Below are 19,537 nucleotides of genomic sequence, written 5' to 3' on the forward strand. Positions count from 1 at the left end.
AAGAACTTATAAAACTCAACACCCAAAACATGAATAACTGAATTTTTAAAATGGGCAGAAGACATGAATGGACATTTTCCCAAAGAAGACATACAGATGGTTAACAGATACATGAAAAAATGCTCAAAATCACTGATTGTCAGGGAGATCCAAATCAAAAGTATAATGAGATACCACCTCACCCCTGTCAGAATGACTAGAATCCAAAACCCAAGAAACAACAGGTGTTGGCGAGGATGTGGAAAAAAAAGAACCCTTGTGCACTGGGTTGCTGGGAACACGAGCTGGGGCAGCCACTCTGGAAAAGAGTATGGAGGTTCCTCAAAAGTTAAAAACAGTCACCTACGACCCAGCAATTGCACCACTAGGTATTTATGAAAAGAATACAAAAGTATTAAATCAGGGATACATGTACCCTGCTGTTTCTAGCTGCATTAGCTACAATAGTGAAACTATGGAAACAGCCCAAGCGTCCCCTGATGGATGGATGGATAAAGAAGATGAGGTACGTACACACACACACTCACACACACACACTCACGCACACACTGGACTATCACTCAGCCATAAAAGAAGTCTTGCTATTTGTAATGACATGGATGGAGCCAGAGTGTATTGAACTAAACAAAACCAGTCAGTCAAGTCAGAGAAAGGCAGATACCATATGATTGCACTCATATGTGGAACTTAAGAAACAAAACAAGCAAAGGTGGAAAAAGACAGGCAAATCAAGAAACAGACTTTTAAAAAAAAGACTTTATTTACTTTTTAGAGAGAGAGCAAGTGAGAGGAAGGACAAAAGGAGAAGGAAAGGGAAGCAGACTCCCCACTGAGTGGGGAGGCCGCCAGGAGGCTTGATCTCAAGACCATGAGATCATGACCTGGGCCAAAACCAAGAGTCAGGCACTCAACCACCTGAGCCACCCAGGCACCCCAGGAAACGGACTCTTAGCAGTAGAGAACAAACTGGTGGTTATGGGGACGGGGGGACAGGGTCGGATAGTGAAATCGGTGATGGAGATTAAGGAGCGAACTTGTCGTGATGAGCACTGGGTGATGTGTGGAAGTACTGAATCACTTATTGTACACTGTATGCTGACTGACTGAATTTAAATAAAAGCTTTAACAAATAAAAGCAAAAATTAATGGAAACAAAAAAACACTATTTGACTTTAAATGATCAAGAACAGTTTATTTCACACTTTCGTTTTAACATACATTCTAAAATACCATACCGCAAAAGTTTTAAATTCTATTTATACAAGTTGCTGAGGACACAAATATTTTCTTGTTGTTGTCTCCACAGCTCTCCTGAATTATAGGAGTCCATCATCATATAGAAAAATATCCAATAGGAAGAAGGATCACTTTACATAAATTAGCTCATTGGTAAATTCCTAAACAGCCAGTGGTAAGATGGGTCAGGCTATGGCCCGCAGCTGGAGGAACATGGTTTTCAACTGATCTGTTGAATGAAATAGAAACCAAGGCATTACACTGAATAAAGAGGAGACGTGACCCTTCGCATCCCACAGTGAGAGCATCTCCGGAAAGGCTTTAGGACCATAAATACATTCCGGCTGATTCCCAAGATAACACTTTGAGAAGGACACAGAAGTAGAAAATGTTCAGAAGAAGTGACCATGGAGTGGGAATTTCGTTGTTCTGAGTGGTATCAGCTTTTTTCCATGCTACAGTGTTTGTTTTCTGTGTATTTAGGAGATACTGAATTCTGTATATTTATTTTGTACCTTGTCATGTTACATAAACCTATTTTTAGTTCTTTTTTTAAGGATTTATTTATTTAAAAGAGAGAGCGTGCACAGGGGTGAAGGGCAGAGGGAAAGGGCGAGAGAGTCCAAGCAGATGCTGAGCTCAGCATGGACCCTGATGTGGGGCTTGATCTCAGGATCCTGAGGTCAGGACCCAAGCAGAAACCAAGAGTCAGAGGCTTAACCAACTACACCACCCAGGCTCCCCCCAACCTAATCTGAGTTCCAGTAATTCTTCAGTTTGATTCCCCCAAACTGTCTAGGTAAACAATCAAATAGTACCCATAATACGATTTTGTTTCTTCCTTTCCAACATGTGTAACTCATCTGCTACTTTCTTACTGCATTGCCTAGATGTCCTGGAAGAAGCATCCGCAAGCATGTGGAGGACAAGTATGAGTTGGTGTAATTTTCTGGTTCTTTAACACGTACAGACTAGCCTTAGTAATGAGAGTTTATTATAAAAATAAATAGTAACTTCAGATAGCAAGGAAGTGAAATTTCCCAATTTCTTATACAGTATCTCGGGTCTTCTGGAAGCCTCCGATCTGAGCACTCCTCCTGGACAGTCTAAAGTTAAGAATGCTCTGAGGCACTGACTTCCTTTTAGTCCCGTGTTGCAGAGGCGCGTTGGGCTTGTAAACAGATCTGGTCCAGTCCGGAGGGCCAGGAGAGAAGCGTGACCTTCGTCACCGACACAGAACGGGAGCCACAGCCTCCCCACGCCCAGGGTGCTCCCAGTTCCACGGACATGGGATAAGCTGCACATATTTCAAGGACACACTTTGGGAAGTTGTTTTATAAACCACTGAAGGCATCACCACAACGGAGGTAATGGACACATTCATCATCCTCCCAAACTTCCTCAGGCCCCCTTAGAGTTCTCCCCTCCCCTGCCCCGCTCCCCGGCATCCCCGGGCAATCACCCATCTGCTTTCCGTTCCCACAGAGCAGTGTGCAGTCTTTGGAGTTTTGCAAACGGAGCTATACAGGACTCTCCTCCTTTGGGGCAGTGTCTGGCTTCTTTCACTAAGATCACGTCTTTGACATTCGCCCACGTGTATTTACCGATTTATTACCGCGTGTGTCGGCAGGTGCGTCTTCTCACCGCTGAGTAGTGTTCCCTTGTGCCGCTAAACCGCTGCCGGTTCCTGCATTCACAATCGACGGACACGTGAGCTGGTACGGTTCCAGCTGTTACAGATAAAGCTGTGATGTCCAGTCCTGTGTGAGTCTTTCCGCGAACGTGTGCCTTCGTGTCGCTCAGAGAAGCACCGAGAGTCGAGGCGCTGGAGCGGGTCTGTGCTGAGCTGCTAAAGACATGGCCCAGTTACCGTCCGAAGTGGCATAACTCTGACACCCCCAGCTGGGTGAGGTCCCGCCTGCTCTGCATTCTCCCCCGTGACGGTATGTTCCGTCTCATTTACCCTTTTTTCCTTTCTTTCACATGTGCTGCTGTGTGACTGAGGTTTGATGTGCGTCTTTCCAACGCAGACTTTCTCCCTTATTGATACGGACATCTGAGGTCAAACGATTCTTCATGTGGAGGGCTGTCCTGTTGCATTTCAGGAAATGTAGCAGCTTCCCTACGCGCCACTGGCGGCCTCCAAGCTGGCGGTGACAATCACAACCGTCTGCAGACATTGCCGAAAGGCTCTGCGACAGAGAGGCCAAACGCTACCTGGCGGAAAAGGCTGCTCTCGTGACTAATGATGTTGCGCATATTTTCATGTGCTTATCGGCTATTGACATGTTTTCTTTGGCAAAGTGTTTCTGACATGCTTTGCCCACCCTTAAATTAGTTGTTTGTCTTGGTATTGTTGAGCTGTGAGAGTCCTTATGCATCTAGATACAAGCCATTTGTTGCAGGCATGTTTGAAAATATTTCCCCCACCCTATGCCTGGCCTTCTAATTTTTAAAAAATTTTTTTTAAAGATTTTATTTATTTATTTGACACACACACAGAGAAATCACAAGTAGACAGAGAGACAGGCAGAGAGAGAGGAGGAAGCAGGCTCCCCACTGAGCAGAGAGTCCGATGCGGGGCTCGATCCCAGGACCCTGAGATCATGACCTGAGCCGAAGGCAGCGGCTTAACCCACTGAGCCACCCAGGTGCCGCTGGCCTTCTAATTTTTATAACATTGTGTTTTGAAGAGGAAAACTTCTTAATTTTGATAAAGTCCAATTTATTACTTTCTTTTATCATTTGTGTTTTTAATATTCTATTTAAGAAAAAATGCCAGATTAAATGTAAGTAAAGTTTTCCCTTGGAAGTTCTATGGCTTTATCTATTATATTTAGGTGTATGGTTAACTTTGAGTTAATTTTGTGTGTGGTATGAGGTAAGGTGGAGCTCTACTTCTTTTTTAATTTTAATTTTTTTAAAGTAGGATCCACAGCCAACACGGGGCTTGAACTCAAGGCTCTGAGATCAGAAGTTACATGCTCTACTGATTGAGCCAGTCAGGCGTCATGTACGTGGCAATACCTTATAAATGCAAATTACGTGTAAAACACGGATAATTTTTAACTGATTTTTGTATCCAGCCAACTGGACATTCCCAGTTACTAGTTCTATGAGCTCTCTCATTGTAGATTGTTTAACATTTTCCACGTAGACAAACACATCATCTATGAATAAAGACGGTTTGATTTTTTCTCTTTTCAATCTTGATGGTTTTTATTTTTCTTGACTTACTATATTACATAGAACCTCTAGTGCCGTGTTGAATAGAGGTTGGATTTCGTCGGTTCGTTCCGTTGAGATAATCATGTTTCCTTTTTTATTCTGTTAGCACAGTTTATTACATTGATTAGATTTTAAATATTGATCCAACCTGTATTCCTAGAATAAACCCCAGAGGGTCATGGTGTGTTATAATGTTTAATATATTGCTAGATGTGATTTGTTAAAACTTCATTAGGAATTTTTGGACCTTTGTTAGGGATGTTGGTTGTAGTTTTATTTTCTTATAATATTTTTGTCTGTTTTGGGGACCAGGGTAATGCTGGGCTCCTAAGTTGAGTTGGGAAGAGTTCTCTCCTCTTTGGTTTCTGGAAGTGACTGTACAGAATTGGTATTATTTCTTAGCTAGAAGTTTGGTAGGACTTAACCAGTCAAGCCATCAGGCCTAGAATTCCCCTTGTAGAAAAGTATTAAAGTACAAATTCAATTTCGTAATAGATATTTGCCTATTTATGTTTATCTATTTCTGCTTCAAGTAGCTTCAATAGTTTGTCTTTGAAGAAATTAACATATTTCATCTAAGCTGAAAAATTTACTAGCATAAAATTGTTCATAATATTATCTTTTTAATAGGATTGGTAATGATATCTTCTCTCTCTTTTTTTTGTACTGGTAACTTGTATTTTCTCTTTTTATTTCCTATTCAATCTGGTGTGAAGTTTATCAATTTCATTGACCTTTTCAAAGAACCAATCTTTAATTTTATTGATTTGGCAAAAATCTTTTAGATATGATACCAAAAGTATAATCCATAAAGTTAAAAAATGTGGTAAGCTGGATTTTATTAAAATTAAAAACTTTGGGGGCGCCTGGGTGGCTCAGTGGGTTAAGCCGCTGCCTTCGGCTCAGGTCATGATCTCAGGGTCCTGGGATCGAGTCCCGCATCGGGCTCTCTGCTCGGCGGGGGGCCTGCTTCCCTCTCTCTCTCTCTCTGCCTGCCTCTCTATCTACTTGTGATCTCTCTCTGTCAAATAAATAAAATCTAAAAAAAAAAAAAAAAAAAAATTAAAAACTTTGCCCCACAAAAGGCACTGTTAAGAGATGAAAAGACAAGCTAGGAACTTGGAGTGACATTTGTAAGTCATGTATGTGGTAGAGGACTTATAGCCAGAATATATAAGGAACTCTCAAAACTCAATAATAAGAATATAAACAATGCAATAAAAAAATAAATAAAAATGAAATCTTACCATTTATGATAACGGATGGGTCTAGAGGATACTATGTTATGAATTAAGTTGGACAGAGAAAGACAAATACTGTGTGACTTCACTTATATGTGGAATCTAAAAAACAAAGGAACAAAACAGAAACAGACTCATAGATACAGAAGCACAGCTACTGTTGGTAGCTGTGGGGAAAGGAATGAGATAGGAAAAGGGATTAAGAAGTAGAAACTTCTAGTTATAAAATAAATTAAATCATGGGATGTAATTCACAGCATAGTTACAATACAGTTACAATATTGTGGTAACTTTGTATGGTAGCAGATGTTCACTAAACGTATCCCAGGGATCATTTTAGAATGTATAAAAACATAGAATCGGTAGGTTATACACCTAAAAATACTACTAGGATATTGTATGTCAATTGTACTTCAATTGTAAAAAGAAATACTTATTCCTTCTAAATAAACTTTCTAACAGAAATGTTTCTAAGCCTCGAAAGAAAGCTAACAAGGCCTAATGGATAATACAGTCTCATCAGTCTAGGTACGTGAACTTAGTGAGATGAAGATCTGTGACCTCATGTTTTTCCTCTGCAAAAGAGGAATACTAATAACTACCTTGGAATGCTGTAAAAATTAGAGTTTGTGCATATTAATTAGCACTGGTATATGTGCCTGTCTGGCATAGGTTACCAGACAGATAACATAGGTCAGTCGGCGGTAGCGGTCGGGAGCTTCCTATGCTCACCAGCACAGTGATTCCTTTATCTGCATAAGCCTCCCTCATTAGACAGCTGGCTCCTTACAGGTAGATTCCACGCCTTTAAATTCATTTCTGTATCCTTACCCCCACTCCAAGTTTATTAACGTAGGCACAGCACCTTGTACTTAGAAAACTTTTTCTTTTTTCATTTCAATAAAAGTTGCCTAAACTTACTCAATTAAAAAAAAAAATGGGCGAAAGATCTGACAGACACTTTACCAAAGAAGGGATATATAAGCATATGTAAAGATGCTATGGCACAGCCCAGCAATGAAGAGGGTTAGAAGGAAAACAGCCACAGTAACAAGGGCGGGGGCGGGGGGCCCTCTCTGGCCCGTGAGAAGGCCGCCTTGCAGCCGCACTGAGGAGCTTGGCCCTTTCTTGCAAGGTTAAACGTACATTGACACCACGTGCCCCAGCAATCCCACAGTCAATGTCTTTACTCAAGGGAACCGAAAACTTTTTTTTATGCAAGATTTGTATACAAGCACTCACAGAAGTCTTACTAATAATAACCAATAACTGGAAACAGCCCAGACAGCCTTGGATCAGCGCGTGGGTGAAAAACCGTGCTGTGCGTCTGGGACCGGCCACCACTCAGCAGTAAGAGGAGGAAACCACTGATGCGTGCGGTACCCGAGGATCTTAAGCAGATGCCACCAAGTGAAAACCGTCAGACCTAACAGGCTACATTTTCCATGACTCCCTTTCTGCGACATTCTGGAAAGGCAGACTATAGGCCCTGATGTGATGAGGGGTTGGCAGGAACTGGAAGTCAATGATAAGAGACACACAGCACAAGGGGATTTTTCAGGTGAGGGAACTGTTCTTTATGTTACTGAACTGATAGGTACACGACCTTATGCAGCTTCTAAAAACCCACAGAACAATACACCCCAATCAGAGAATCTTGTTGTGTGTGGGAAGGCAACTCAAGATAAAATGCAAAATGTTGGCAAGTGATTCGAATTGCAGCACAAATTAATCTAATTTGTTACACAGGAGTGACCACATTGAAGGGTCGGGTGAGAAAGGAGCTGACCCAAGCAGCTTTGGAAAACACTGTTTAAAATATTTTTTGGGTTTTTTAAAATGATATTTTCAATTTGTAAGCCTTTATTTGGGGGGACTTAATTTATCTACTTTTAATTTAAATTCAATTAATTAATATATGCTGTACTATTGGTTTCTGAGGTAGAGGTCAGTGATTCATCGGTCTTAGGTAACACCCAGCGCTCGTTACATCACACGCTCTCCTTCATGTCCATCACCCGTGACCCCATCCCCCACCCCACCCCTCCAGCAACCCTCGGTTTGTTTCCTATGACTAAGAGTCTCTTATAGTTTGCCTCCCTCTCTGGTTTCATTTTGTTTTATTTTTTCCTCTCTTCCCCTATGATCCTCTGTTTTGTTCTTAAATTCCACATATCAGGGAGCTCATAGGATAATTGTCTGGAAAACAGTGTTTTGACTGGCTATTGTAAGGCGAAACAAAAAATTTCCCAAACACTGTACTCTACTTGGTAAACTTGTTTCTGTGGGGTTTTACTGAAAAGACTTAGACTACCAGACAGGCATCCTGGTTTTGAACAAGTGAGTACCTTGTAGATAAAGCCAGCCAGGCTTCTCACTGGTCCAGAAAAGTAATAAATAAGCAAAGGGTAATGCTAGAAGGAAACCCATAACGCTGGCTTGGAGTGGAGTATATCAGTATGAAGTTGTGTTTGTTTTGTTTCTCATTTTATGCACAGTTAGGTAGGGGCGGAAATAAACATAGATCCATATGGATAAATGGATTAATAAACATACATACATTTCCTACTCTGTCCGCTGATAGGACCTAGAAGCAGTGACATCCCAGTTATAACGAGCACAATCAGTTGGTTTCTAAATACCATCCTCGAATGAAAAGAAACACAGCTCTTTGCAGGGGGAGTTGATCCTGGTGTTGGGATATTTAAGACGGGCCTAGAGCATCTTGTAATGCCAAAGCTCCTAAAAATAAATAAGTAAAAAGGCCCAGAATAAACACAATGTGGTATATCCCTACACTGGAATATTACTCAGCCGTACAGAGGAAAAAGACTCTGCCGCACACTGCAACATGGATGAACCCTGAGAACATGACGCTAATTGAACCAAGCCAGGCACAAAAGGACAAACTGAGTGATTTCACTTATATGACGTACCTAGAGGAGTCAGTTTCACGGAGAAAGCAGAATGATGGTTTCCAGCGCCTGCCAGTGGAGCAATCTAGGGAAGGTGGGACTCACTGTTTAATGTGTATGTAGTTTCAGTTTGGGAAGATGAAATCGTTACAAAGATGGACGAAGATGACAGTCGCACAACATTCTTCATGTTGCTGAACTAGACAGTTAAAAATGGTTACAATAGTAAATTTTATGTTACGTATTACTACAATTTAAAAAAATGAGTTTATGAAGCAACTAACGTGAGGAGTGACTTTAGAAACATTTCAGCAAAGTTTATGGCAAAATTGTACTGATTATATACTTAAAATTCTACTAAAAATAATATTATACTCAAATTCCAGCCTGAAAAAAGAAAAGACACAGAAGAATACCCAATGGAAAATAATACCCAATGGCTAAATATGCAACAATTTGAGAAAGGAAATAAATAATGAAATATTGAATTTTATTTTATTTTCTTAAAAGATTTATTTATGTATTTGAGAGACAGAGCATATAAGTGCAGGGAGGGGCAGAGAGAAATTCCCAGGTGGGCTCTATATCCCGTGTGGAGACCAACTCGGGGTTTGATCTCAACACCCCGAGATGATCTGAGCTGAAATCAAAAGTCAGACACTTTACCAACTGAGCCACCCAGGCAGCCCATTTTTTAAAAAGATGTATTTGAGAGAAAGAGACTGAATTTTAAGTCAAAGAATAGAATAAATATCCAAGAGTCAATACTGATATAAAAAATTTATTAAATAGTAAATTAGTGGAGAAGAGGACGCCTGGTGGCTCAGTCGGTTAAGTGTCTGCCTTCGGCTTAGGTCATGATCTCAGGGTCCGGAATCGAGCCCCGCATTGGGCTCTCTGCTCCGCAGGAGGCTGCTTCTCCTTCTCTCTCTGCCCTTCCCTCTGCTTGTTCTCTCTCTCTCTCTTGTTCTCTCTCAAATAAATAAATGCAAAGAATAGAGTAAATATCCATGAGGCAATACTGATATAAATAATTGATTAAATAAGTAATTAAGTGGAGAAGAAGGGAAGATTTTTCTCTACAAAAGAATTCCGGTTAATAAACGTGTAAGTAATAAGGACACTGTAAAATGTCCATTAGAGTATCACGGTAATAATAGCTTCCAGCGAGAACCACCGACGAATGTTAAATTAGTGAATAAAGGGGCGCCTGGGTGGCTCAGTGGGTTAAGCCGCTGCCTTCGGCTCAGGTCATGATCTCAGGGTCCTGGGATCGAGTCCCGCATCGGTCTCTCTGCTCAGCAGGGAGCCTGCTCCCTCTCTCTCTCTGCCTGCCTCTCTGTCTACTTGTGATCTCTGTCTGTCAAATAAATAAATAAAATCTTTAAAAATAAATAAATAAATAAATTAGTGAATAAAGGTTGGAGGGAAACGGCATATATATACACGAAGCATCAGTGTGTCCTTCCGGATGTTGTTAATCAGAAAGGGAACGAGAGTGACTTGCCAGTGAGAAACTAGTCGACATCACCTTTCTCAAGGGATCAAAACTAACATTACAAGTAATGGGACATGGGAAGTGTGTGCGCCTGGTGTGATGAGAGAAGGGCACATACCTCAAGGACATTCTTCCCACAAAGATACAGCCTCACTGTAGCCACGAGAAAGTATCAGTAAAATTACATGGAGCCGTTCTATTACCCACCGACTAGTATCTGAGGACAAGTAGCGAGGTTAAAAAAAGGGACAGGGAAGACTAAGGAGCAGTCACAGATCGAAGGAGAAACTAGAGAAACACAAGTGTTGGGTGAAATCCTGGATCAGACCCTGAAACAGAAAAAGGATGTTGGCGGAAAGACTGGTAAGACACAACTGGGATCTGTATCAGGGTTTAGCAAGGCCAGCGTCTGCCTTTGGATCATTGTACGGTGACTCTGCAGGACGTAACTGACATGGGGGAAGCTGGGTGACGGACCTCTCTGCTCTATCTTCACAACTTCTCTGTAAGTAATAATTTATCTCAAAAGATGAAAAAAAAAAGAAGACTGAAAATACCAAGTCAGGGCAAGGATGTGGAACAAGGAAGGAATATAAATACAACCCCCTTGGGAATTTGTTTGGCGCTAATAAAGGTGAAATCCTGCATGTCCTACGGTTTAGCAGTTACACTCCTAGGTATGTGGGATAGAAATTCATACAGATGTGCACCAAAACACAAGTACAGGAATGCTCACAGCAGCATTACTCTCTGTCAAGGAATATAAATAATCCAAATGCCCATCGGCAGAAGAAAACAAAACAATGTATCTTCATATGTTGGAGGTGAAATAACTAGTCACACAATGTAATCTTGAGCAAAAGAAATCAAGCATAAAAGGCTATATACTTTTAATTCCTTTTATATAAAGCTTAAAAACAGGCAAAACTAATGTAAACTAAGTCCGAGACTAAAGAGGTCACAAACCAGAAGGATGGTTACCTTCGGGGAGAAGGGAGGAGTCGTAACTTGTAAGGGTCACAGGGAATCTTTCGGGGGGGCTGGTCATATTCAGTTTCTTGGCATTGTGATGATGACACAGTGTTTTTATTCAATTTATTATGACTTTGAATTTTACCCTTTGACTTGTATACTGTTCTACATATCATACTTTAAGAAAAAGCTTTAAAGATGAAGAAGCAAGTATACTGTTAAAATTACATAACTATGATGCATATTGAGTGCCTTGGTTTGTACTGAAGAGATTTGCAGGCCTGGAGACAGGGAGGCCAATTTTCATGCAGTGTAGGGATGGGGAAGATGAAATAGCTTTAGAAATGCGAAGGAGATAAAATTGGCAACACTTAGTGTTTGAAGGTGATTAAGAATTTGGAAATTTGGGCACCAAGCCATAAAAAGCTAATGAATTTTTTTTTTTAAGATTTCATTTATTTATTTGAGGGAGAGAGAGAGCATGAGAGGAGGGACTGTCAGAGGAAGAAGCAGGCTCCCCACTTAGCAGGGAGCCCAGTGTGGGGCTTGATCCTGGGACACCAGGATCATGACCTAAACCCAAGACAGACACCTAACTGACCGTCACCCAGGCACCCCTGAATTATTCTAAATAGGGGAGGAACATGATGGAAGTGATATTTCTGAAAAGTTCGTCTGTGTGCCTCTCGCAGCATAAGCTACCTTCTATTAAAATCAACCTATTTATAACCACGCCTCGGCGAGTAAGTAAACCACAAGCCTTCTGATGGAAAGGACCCGATTCCATACTTCCTTATATATCCGGGGCGTAACTCCACGCCACACTTCCGTTGACTGACTGTCATCTAGAAACAGTACGATGATGATACGGTACTGGACTCTGAATGGACAAGAAAACATTTTAGAAAGTATGTGAAGAAAATTACATTAAAACTCCTACTCTTGGGGGCAACTGGGTGGCTCAGTCGTTAAGCATCTGTCTTGGGCTCAGGTCATGATCCCAGGGTCCTGGGATTGAGGCCCTGCTTGGCGGGAAGCCTGCTTCTCCCTCTCCCACTCCCCCTGCTTGTGTTCCCTTGCTCACTGTCTCTCCCTCTCTCTGTCAAATAAATAATAAAATCTTAAGAAAGAAACAAAACATACTCTTAATTTTTAAAACTCTTATTACATCAAAAACTCTTATCTATAAGAAATATATAAAGACATTTTATTTATTTATTTTAAGGATTTTATTTATTTGACAGAGAGAGCGTGAGCACAAGCAGGGGGAGCAGCAGGTAGAGGCAGAGGGAGAAGCAGGCTCCCCGTGAGCAGGGAGCCGATGCGGGGCTCGATCCCCAGATGCCAGGGATCATGAGCTGAGCCCAAGGCAGCTGCTTAGTGACTGAGCCACCCAGGCGCCCCCATGCAGGGATGTTTTAGTCACCTAGTGAAGAGCTATCTACCGCGCAGTGCTAGGTTGTCTTATTGTCAGTGGTGAAGCAAGAGAGACTCTCATAGTAAAAAAAGAAAGAAAGAAAAAGCAATGACACAAGGTAACAACTCTTGGCCATCATGAATATTTATAATTGTTTTGTCAACGTGATCATGTTTTCAAATTTGTATGTATACAGACTGGAAAGGAGACGGCAGTATTATTGTTTACAGATTGAGAACATCATCCACCGGCAGACTCCAGAGGTGCGAGCACGAAGACACAGTGTAGACGATGTCTCGGAGCCTTCTTCCTTCCGATCTACATTTCACGCCTGCTTTTGAGTTTAGTGTAAGTCGTACTTTCTCCATGAAGCCGATGCCACGGAAAGAAGGCCGGGTGGTGGCGGGAGCGAGAAGGAACCAGCTTGCAACTCTTGTCACCCTGGCATTTAGCCATTTAGTCCACAAATATTCACCAGGCCTCCCTCTGTGCCCTTCCATTTCCTCCCGGCCCAGGCAATCAGCCTTGAGGGTGCGGGGTCGGTCTCCCCCACCTTTCCGATGGGGCACACAAGCCAGGTCCGAGGTCAGGCTCAGCAGCGAGTGAGAGTGAATGGCACTGGTGGGGGAGCTGCTGGCTGCGTCTGGAGTCCGTCCTGTCTCCCTCCCACGGTGACGGAACCTGTGCCTGTGCACGGGCCACTCAGGACCGCGGCCGCCCACCTTCCTTGCGCTCCGTGAGGCCGGACGCTGCCTTCTGCCCAGGGAATCCAGGCGTGAGGAACGAGCAACTTCTGGTCGTGTTCCTAAAAGAAGGAACATGCCTTCCGTTTCTTCTCTTTCCCAGTGACTGGGCCGTGAACACGACAGGCCACGGCGGCGAAGCCGGGTTGGGTTTTGAGAAGGAAATTTTACTGAAAGTGACAGAACAGTGAGGTCAGAGGAGCATCAGTCTGGTCCCCGGCAGCCCTGAGCCTCCCAGGGCAGAAACCTGCGTGAGGGGGAGAAACGGGTTTATCCTGCTTCAAGCACCGCACGTGAAAGGTTGCATGCGAAGTGCAAGTGATATGAATCTTGAACATGACAAGCTGTCCCTGTCTGTACGGAGCTCGGGGCCCAGCCTGAAACTGTCGTCTGATGAGCACCAGGGGGGAGCCAGCCCCTGGGATGTGTTGCCCTTGAGAGACAGCCTGGTCCACAGGGACATCCTGTTTTATGTGGCATGGGAAGGAAGCCCGGTGATGTGATGTCTGCTCAATCGTGCTTTGGAAAAGCTCTTCTCAGGCGCCTGCGGGGCTCAGTCGGTAAGCGTCTTCCTTCAGCTCAGGTCATGATCCCAGGGTCCTGGGATCGAGTCCTGTCTCAGGCTCCCTGCTCACTGGGGAATCTGCTTCTCCCTCTATCCTTCCCCCATTCATGATCTCTCTCTTTCTCTCTCTGTCTCAAATAAATAAAATCTTTAAAAAACCCCATTCTTCTCTAGGCTTCAGTGACAACACCTTCCTGAAATTCCTCCTTCTGTGGCGAATCCTTCTTCGTCCCTCCTCCCGTACCAGCTGGTGACAGTTAGCCTTCCCCAGGGCGCTCTGGTACCTTCTCTTCCCAGGTGGTCCTCTTCCGTCCCCTCTGCCTGCCGGCCTCCCAGCACCACCTGTGCATCTCAGGGCATCTCACGTGGGTGATGCCCAAAGGTGAGCTCTTCTTTCTCCCTCCAGTGGGTTCCTCCCAAGGGCTTTTCCCTTTCAGGGCAGGTTACCACCCTCCAGCCGGCTCTTGCCACCAGAAACTTCCGAGTCAGCTCACTGCCTTCTTCCCGCAGCCACCTGCACCCGACAGATCACAAGCGAGCGGGTGTCTCCAGACCCTCAGCTCCCCCCGCTTCTCTCCGGCCCCACTGCCGCCCCGGCTCCGCGCCCCTGTGAACGTCTCTGCTCCCGGACGGGGTTTCCAGGGAGCCTCCCCCCTCCTTCCCCCCCCACGCCAGTCTCCACGCAGCGGCCACGGCCATCCGCTAAAGGCACCTGTCGGACCGCTTCAGCCTCTTTCAGGGGACGGTACCCAGTGTCAGGTGGAATCCCAAGTGCCTAACATGAGGCGCGGGGGACGCCTCCGGCTGACTTATCCAACCTCGTCTCTTGACATCACCCTTCGCTCCCCACAGCTCAGCTCCTTGCGGCCTCACAGCTGCCCCCACGGGGGGAACGGTGTGGCCATCGCCCACTCACGTCTGGAGTCTCACTCCACTACTGCCTCAGAGGCCCGCTGTGCCCTCCAATCTAACGTGGGCCCCTCCGTGTCTCTAGAGCTCTTTGGTTTCCCCCCAAGACGGCCGGTTCGTTCCCCAAACCCACTCAGCCGGTCCTCCCGCTGCGACAGGACTGGGCTGGACGTCCAGCAGCTCAGCCCAACTGTCTTCCTCTTTTGCATCTGGATGTGGACGTGGGGTCGTTTTAGCCAAGGGGATGCGAGTGGACGTGCCACGTACGAACTAGGACTTCCCTTTAGATGACTGGGCTTGTACGTCCCCATCCCACGTACCGGGACAGGTGGGGTCTGAAGCGGTCACCTGGGACCAGGACCGGAATCCATGTGTTGTGTGGCCGGTGGGACCCAGTAACGGACGGGCCCCATGCGGCTTTACGTGGCCAAAAGGACTCTGCAGGTGTGGTTAGGTTAAGGCTCTCGACAAGATAAGATCATCTCGGATGATCAGGATGAGCCCAGGGTCACCACTAGGGTCACCACCAGGGTCCTTACAAGGGCAGGCACATGAGCACCGAGCCAGGAAGGCCAGAAGCGAACCAAAGCGGCAGAGAGAGCGGTGTGCTCCGAAGCTTCGGGAAGGGGTGGTGAGCCAGGGACGGAGTGGCCCCCACAAACCGGAGAGAGGAGGGGCTTCTCTCCTCAACCGCAGATGGAAGACGGTTGCAGACGCCTGGATTTTAGTCCAGCAACGCCCGTTGTGGACTTCAGACTTCTGGGTAGTAAGTCTGTGTTGTTTCTGCTAAGTCTAGGCAACTTGATGTAACCGCCAGGAGAAGCTGATACCAGGGGCGTGGGGGGGGCGGGGAGAGGGGCACCAACCGGGCGCAGGACCCCCTGGGAACCCAGAAGGCGAGGGAGGGCTGGTGCGAGCCTCGGGGCTTGTGCGACGACCGACTGCACGACAGACCTTATACAGGCGGCACTGGGGGAGACGCGCCCGAGACAGGGATTTGGAGGAATCCTCAGCCTTCCGTGACTGGAGAGCAGGAACAGAAACAATGAGTTAGAAGAGAGAAGGGCCTGGAACAAGAGCCAAGTGGAGCACAGAAAGGCGCAGAGGAGGACGGGAGCGTCAGCCCAGCAACCCTCACCCACGGGGAGACGCTCAGCCCCGAGTGCGCGTCTGAAACCGCCGACAGACCAAACCCTACAACACGACCACACACATTTAGGATGAAGTTTAATTCATGAGCTAGGCCGGGCTGAGAGATCTCCAACGCTGACTAGCACTACCACAGAATGATCGTGGCCATAGCACTGTGTGAAGGTTACGTGAGCGGGGTCTCTCCTCCAAAATACCCCATTGCGTGGCACTCGCCCTTCTTGTGACGATGGGAGACGATGGGGGACGAGGGAACGTCTCAGGGACCAGATGCTGCGACGGGGACAGCCCGACCCGGGCCGTAGCACAGGCTCCCAGGAAGGAGAAGCCTCGGCTCCCAGACCTCAGTTGGCCTCCGCAGTGGACGCCGGACAGCAACACTGCGGCCGCTGGGGGGACGCTCGCGCCCCGCGTTGCCAACGGGTGGACGGAGAAAAGCACATGACACCATTTGTATAAAAGTAAAATCCTCAGCCCTGCGTAAGGGAACATAGATGTTTCCAAGTGTTTCTGCGATCCGGGAAGAAGGACCGGTTCAGAGCCAGAGCCCCGATGCTAGACGAGGCGCGACCTCCGCCAGGTCACCGAACCTTGTGGCGCACCAGGTTTCTCGCCCGTGACTGGGGAGGAGCGGCCGCTCCTCGGCTGAGCGCGGGGAGAACCGAGGGAGCGCGTGAGCGCGGAAAGGGCCTGGCCGGGGAAGTCGGACGAAGCCTTAGCTGCGCCCGCCGTTACCATTCCCACAACTGTGCTGGGTCTGTCTTGTTCTTTCAGAACAATAAAGTCTGCCAAAGGCCAGAAGCGCAAGGAGCACTACGCGGAGGAAATAAAAACGAGGTGGAGTGGCCGTGGGAGACAAGGCGGTGCGCGCCAGCCGAGCGCGGACGAGGGGCCGGAGGTCCGAGTGTGCGGCGGCTGCGCTTGGAGCGTCAACACTCAGGGAGCGCACGAGGCTCTCCGAGTTCGGGTCATAAAACGGCTGAAAGGTTAACCTGGCCACTCGCCGGTGACCCCTACGCAGGCCCCGTTTGTTCCTCGCCCAAGAAACGCGGAGAAAATGCGCAGCTGCCGCTCGGCCTAACCGCTGAGCAGGAAGAAGAGCCGGGGGTCCTGGTGTCCGCGTCTCCGCAGCCGGTGCCCGCGTGGGCTCTGGTACCCGCAGCGCCTGCCAGCCACGCGCCCTGGTTCCGCCTCAGTTCTGGCCCTTGTCCCCCCACCAACACCACGGGGAAGGCGCAATCGCGGAGAGGGGCAGAGGGAGAGAGGCCCAGGTTCCACTCGTGTTTCAGCGACTCCCCCGCGTGCACCCGGACCCACGTGCGTCCATCTACGCCTCTTCCTCGCCGGGCTGCCTGCCCGTCTTGCGCGTGATTCGAACCGCATGTGATCTCAACCTCTGTTTGTGTCCCTGCCTCTCTCTGCGGGACCTCTGGGACAGCCTGCCGGGCGGGGTGTGGGGAAGCTCACAGCACACCCGCCGGTTACCTCAAGGGGGCAGGGAGCAGCGACCAGTCCGTTCTCTGCGGTGCACATGCGCATCTTCTCGCTCCTGAAAGGCGAGGCGCGGCCAGGAAAAGTTCCCGCCCGAACGAGGCCAATGAAAACCCTTTCTGCGGTGCTGACTCCCGCGGCCACTCTGCCCTTTCCGCAACAGAAACACCAGCGCAAATCTCCAGGTGAGTCGCCTTCGCTAGTCCCCACGCAGCCACCCCGGAGCCCCTGTGGTTTAAGAGCTGCCCTTTCTCCCTCCAGTTTCTTGCTGGTCTCCCTCCCCTCCTACTACACGCAGGAGAGAATCGGAGCCACGTCACACCATGTTTTTGTTTACAAGTTCCTTCTTTAGGAGCGGGACAGAAAAGAATAATTCTGTTATCACAGCTACCACCTGGGTACCTTGTGAGCTGTCCGTTCCAATGAGGCAGGAGGAAGCCACACTAGGCCAAAATGTCTCGTTCTCCAACAACCCGCCTTCATCTCTTTCATTTGAAATTGCAGCATTTACTGTCTTCAGTCGTTTCTGCGTTTCCGCAGAAGTCTTGCAACTGGATATGGCCCGAGGTTGATGTAGTTCAAGCTTCTGGGACCCTTCCTGGCCTCCAGGACTTCACATTTGTAATTTTGTTTAATTTTTCCTCAAGACGGACCTCAAGTTCTAAGGCTTCGGGGCCTATGGAATTCTCATCAATATGATTTCATGGCTAAGAGCCTTAAATCCTGGAGATAAAAGACTTCCCTTCCTTTTATTATTTAGTAATTTTGGGTTGGTCACTTTAAGCTTCAGCCTCGGTTTTATCGTTGTCAAATGGGAATATTATCTGTATCTTTAGGATTATGGTAACGTTAGATGCCCGGAAGCAGTTTTTCATACATAAGAAACGGTCCTAAATGTGGGCTGTCATCATTATTGTTGTTGTTGTCGCCTGAACAGGACCTTAAGCTCCCCAAGAGCAGGGTGCGGCACCCCGGAGCCCATCACATGCCAGTGGCCCAGGGATGCGGCCTTCCAGCGCCCGCGCCCGCGTCCCCACCTTCTCACCGCGTCTAACCAGAAATGCAACTTTGGTTACGTTCTCGGTGCGACACACACGGTTACCTCCTCGGCGACGCGCCGGACACTCAGTGGCCCCTTCCCACCTGGAGAGGCTGATGTAACTCCGCTGCGTCCCTGCCCGGTGAGTCCTGCCGCGTGAGTCCCGGAACCCGCTGTGCGCCCCGGGGGCCCCGGCCCCTTCCCTCTCCCGGGTCGGCCGGGGCCAAGGTCGGGCGCGCGCGGAGAGCGCGGGCGTGCGTCAGCGCGTGTTTGCGCCTCACGAGCGCCCGGCGAGCGGCGGCGATGCTGCTTCCCGGGCGGCGACCGGTCCGCGCGGGAGCCTGGTGCGGGGGAGCCGGGTGCGGGGACAGAGCCGCCCGCGCCCTCCTCTCCGCCGCGCGCTGCGCCCGCAGGCCGGGGCCGGGGGTCCCCCGGGGCGCGGGGCGGGCGGGAGGCCGGGAGGAGCGGCCCGACGCATCCGCCGGCGCCGCAGGAGGCGGAGCGCTGCACCTGGCGGCGGGTCCCCGGGCCTGACGCGGGTCCGGCCGGCCGCGAGCTGCGCGCCCCGGGCCGCGGGGAGGGAGGCCGGAGTCCGCGCCGGCGCTGCGCCCTGTTCGCCGCTGCGGGTCGCCCCTCCGCACGCGCCCCTCGGCCGCGCCCCGCCCCGCCCGCCGCAGCCCCCGCCCGCCCGCGATGGCGCGCGCCGCCCCGACAGCCGCCGCCCCGGCGCCCCGAGCCGCCGCCCCGCGCCGGGGGGAGAAGGCTCCCCGCGCCCCGCGCCTCTGAGCGCCGGCGCCGCCCGCAGCAGGTGAGTCCGGGCCCCGCGCGGGGAGGGGGCGCTCGGCAGGGGGAGGGGGCGGCAGCCCCGCCCGACCTTCCCCCGCGGGGGCGGCCGGCTCGGAGGGCGGGGGCTCCCCTGCCGCGCGCGCACCTGCTGGGGGGGGTCTCAGAGGCGCGGCTGGGGCGGGCGGGCGTGGGTGGCTCTGCTCCCGGCTCGCCCGCCCGCCGCCCTCCGCCCCCTCCCCGGCTTCTGGGTCGCTTGTCATCCTCATGGGGCGCTGGGGGGGCTGCAGCGGGCACCCCGGGCGCGGGCGGCACTTCCGCAAACGTAACTGCGGCGGAAAACAAAGGCGC

The 19,537-nt window shown here is 48.7% G+C and overlaps 2 protein-coding genes across 3 annotated transcripts in view; one reads left to right on the top strand and one right to left on the bottom strand.

Moving 5' to 3' along the window:
• Nucleotides 1–1,184: 1,184 nt before the first annotated feature.
• On the bottom strand, nucleotides 1,185–19,455 carry LOC123950901 (translation initiation factor IF-2-like). The gene is made up of 3 exons (XM_046019375.1): nucleotides 18,508–19,455; nucleotides 8,642–8,819; nucleotides 1,185–3,085 (listed from the first exon to the last, which is right to left on the bottom strand). The coding sequence occupies exons 1-2, from the start codon at nucleotides 19,453–19,455 to the stop codon at nucleotides 8,706–8,708; spliced, it is 1,062 nt and encodes a 353-aa protein (XP_045875331.1). The 3' UTR covers nucleotides 1,185–3,085; nucleotides 8,642–8,705.
• MFSD6 (major facilitator superfamily domain containing 6) overlaps nucleotides 12,519–19,537 on the top strand; it is a 73,352-nt gene continuing 66,333 nt past the window's right edge. The window contains exon 1 of one of the 2 annotated variants that reach the window (XM_046018334.1): nucleotides 12,519–18,545. The gene's annotated coding sequence lies outside the window, so the exon portion shown is untranslated. Of the gene's footprint in view, nucleotides 18,546–19,157; nucleotides 19,212–19,537 lie in introns of those variants that run through there. The other variant, XM_046018333.1, reaches the window with a different exon arrangement.

Source organism: Meles meles, chromosome 9, assembly GCF_922984935.1.
Source record: "Meles meles chromosome 9, mMelMel3.1 paternal haplotype, whole genome shotgun sequence".
Lineage (NCBI taxonomy): Eukaryota > Metazoa > Chordata > Mammalia > Carnivora > Mustelidae > Meles > Meles meles.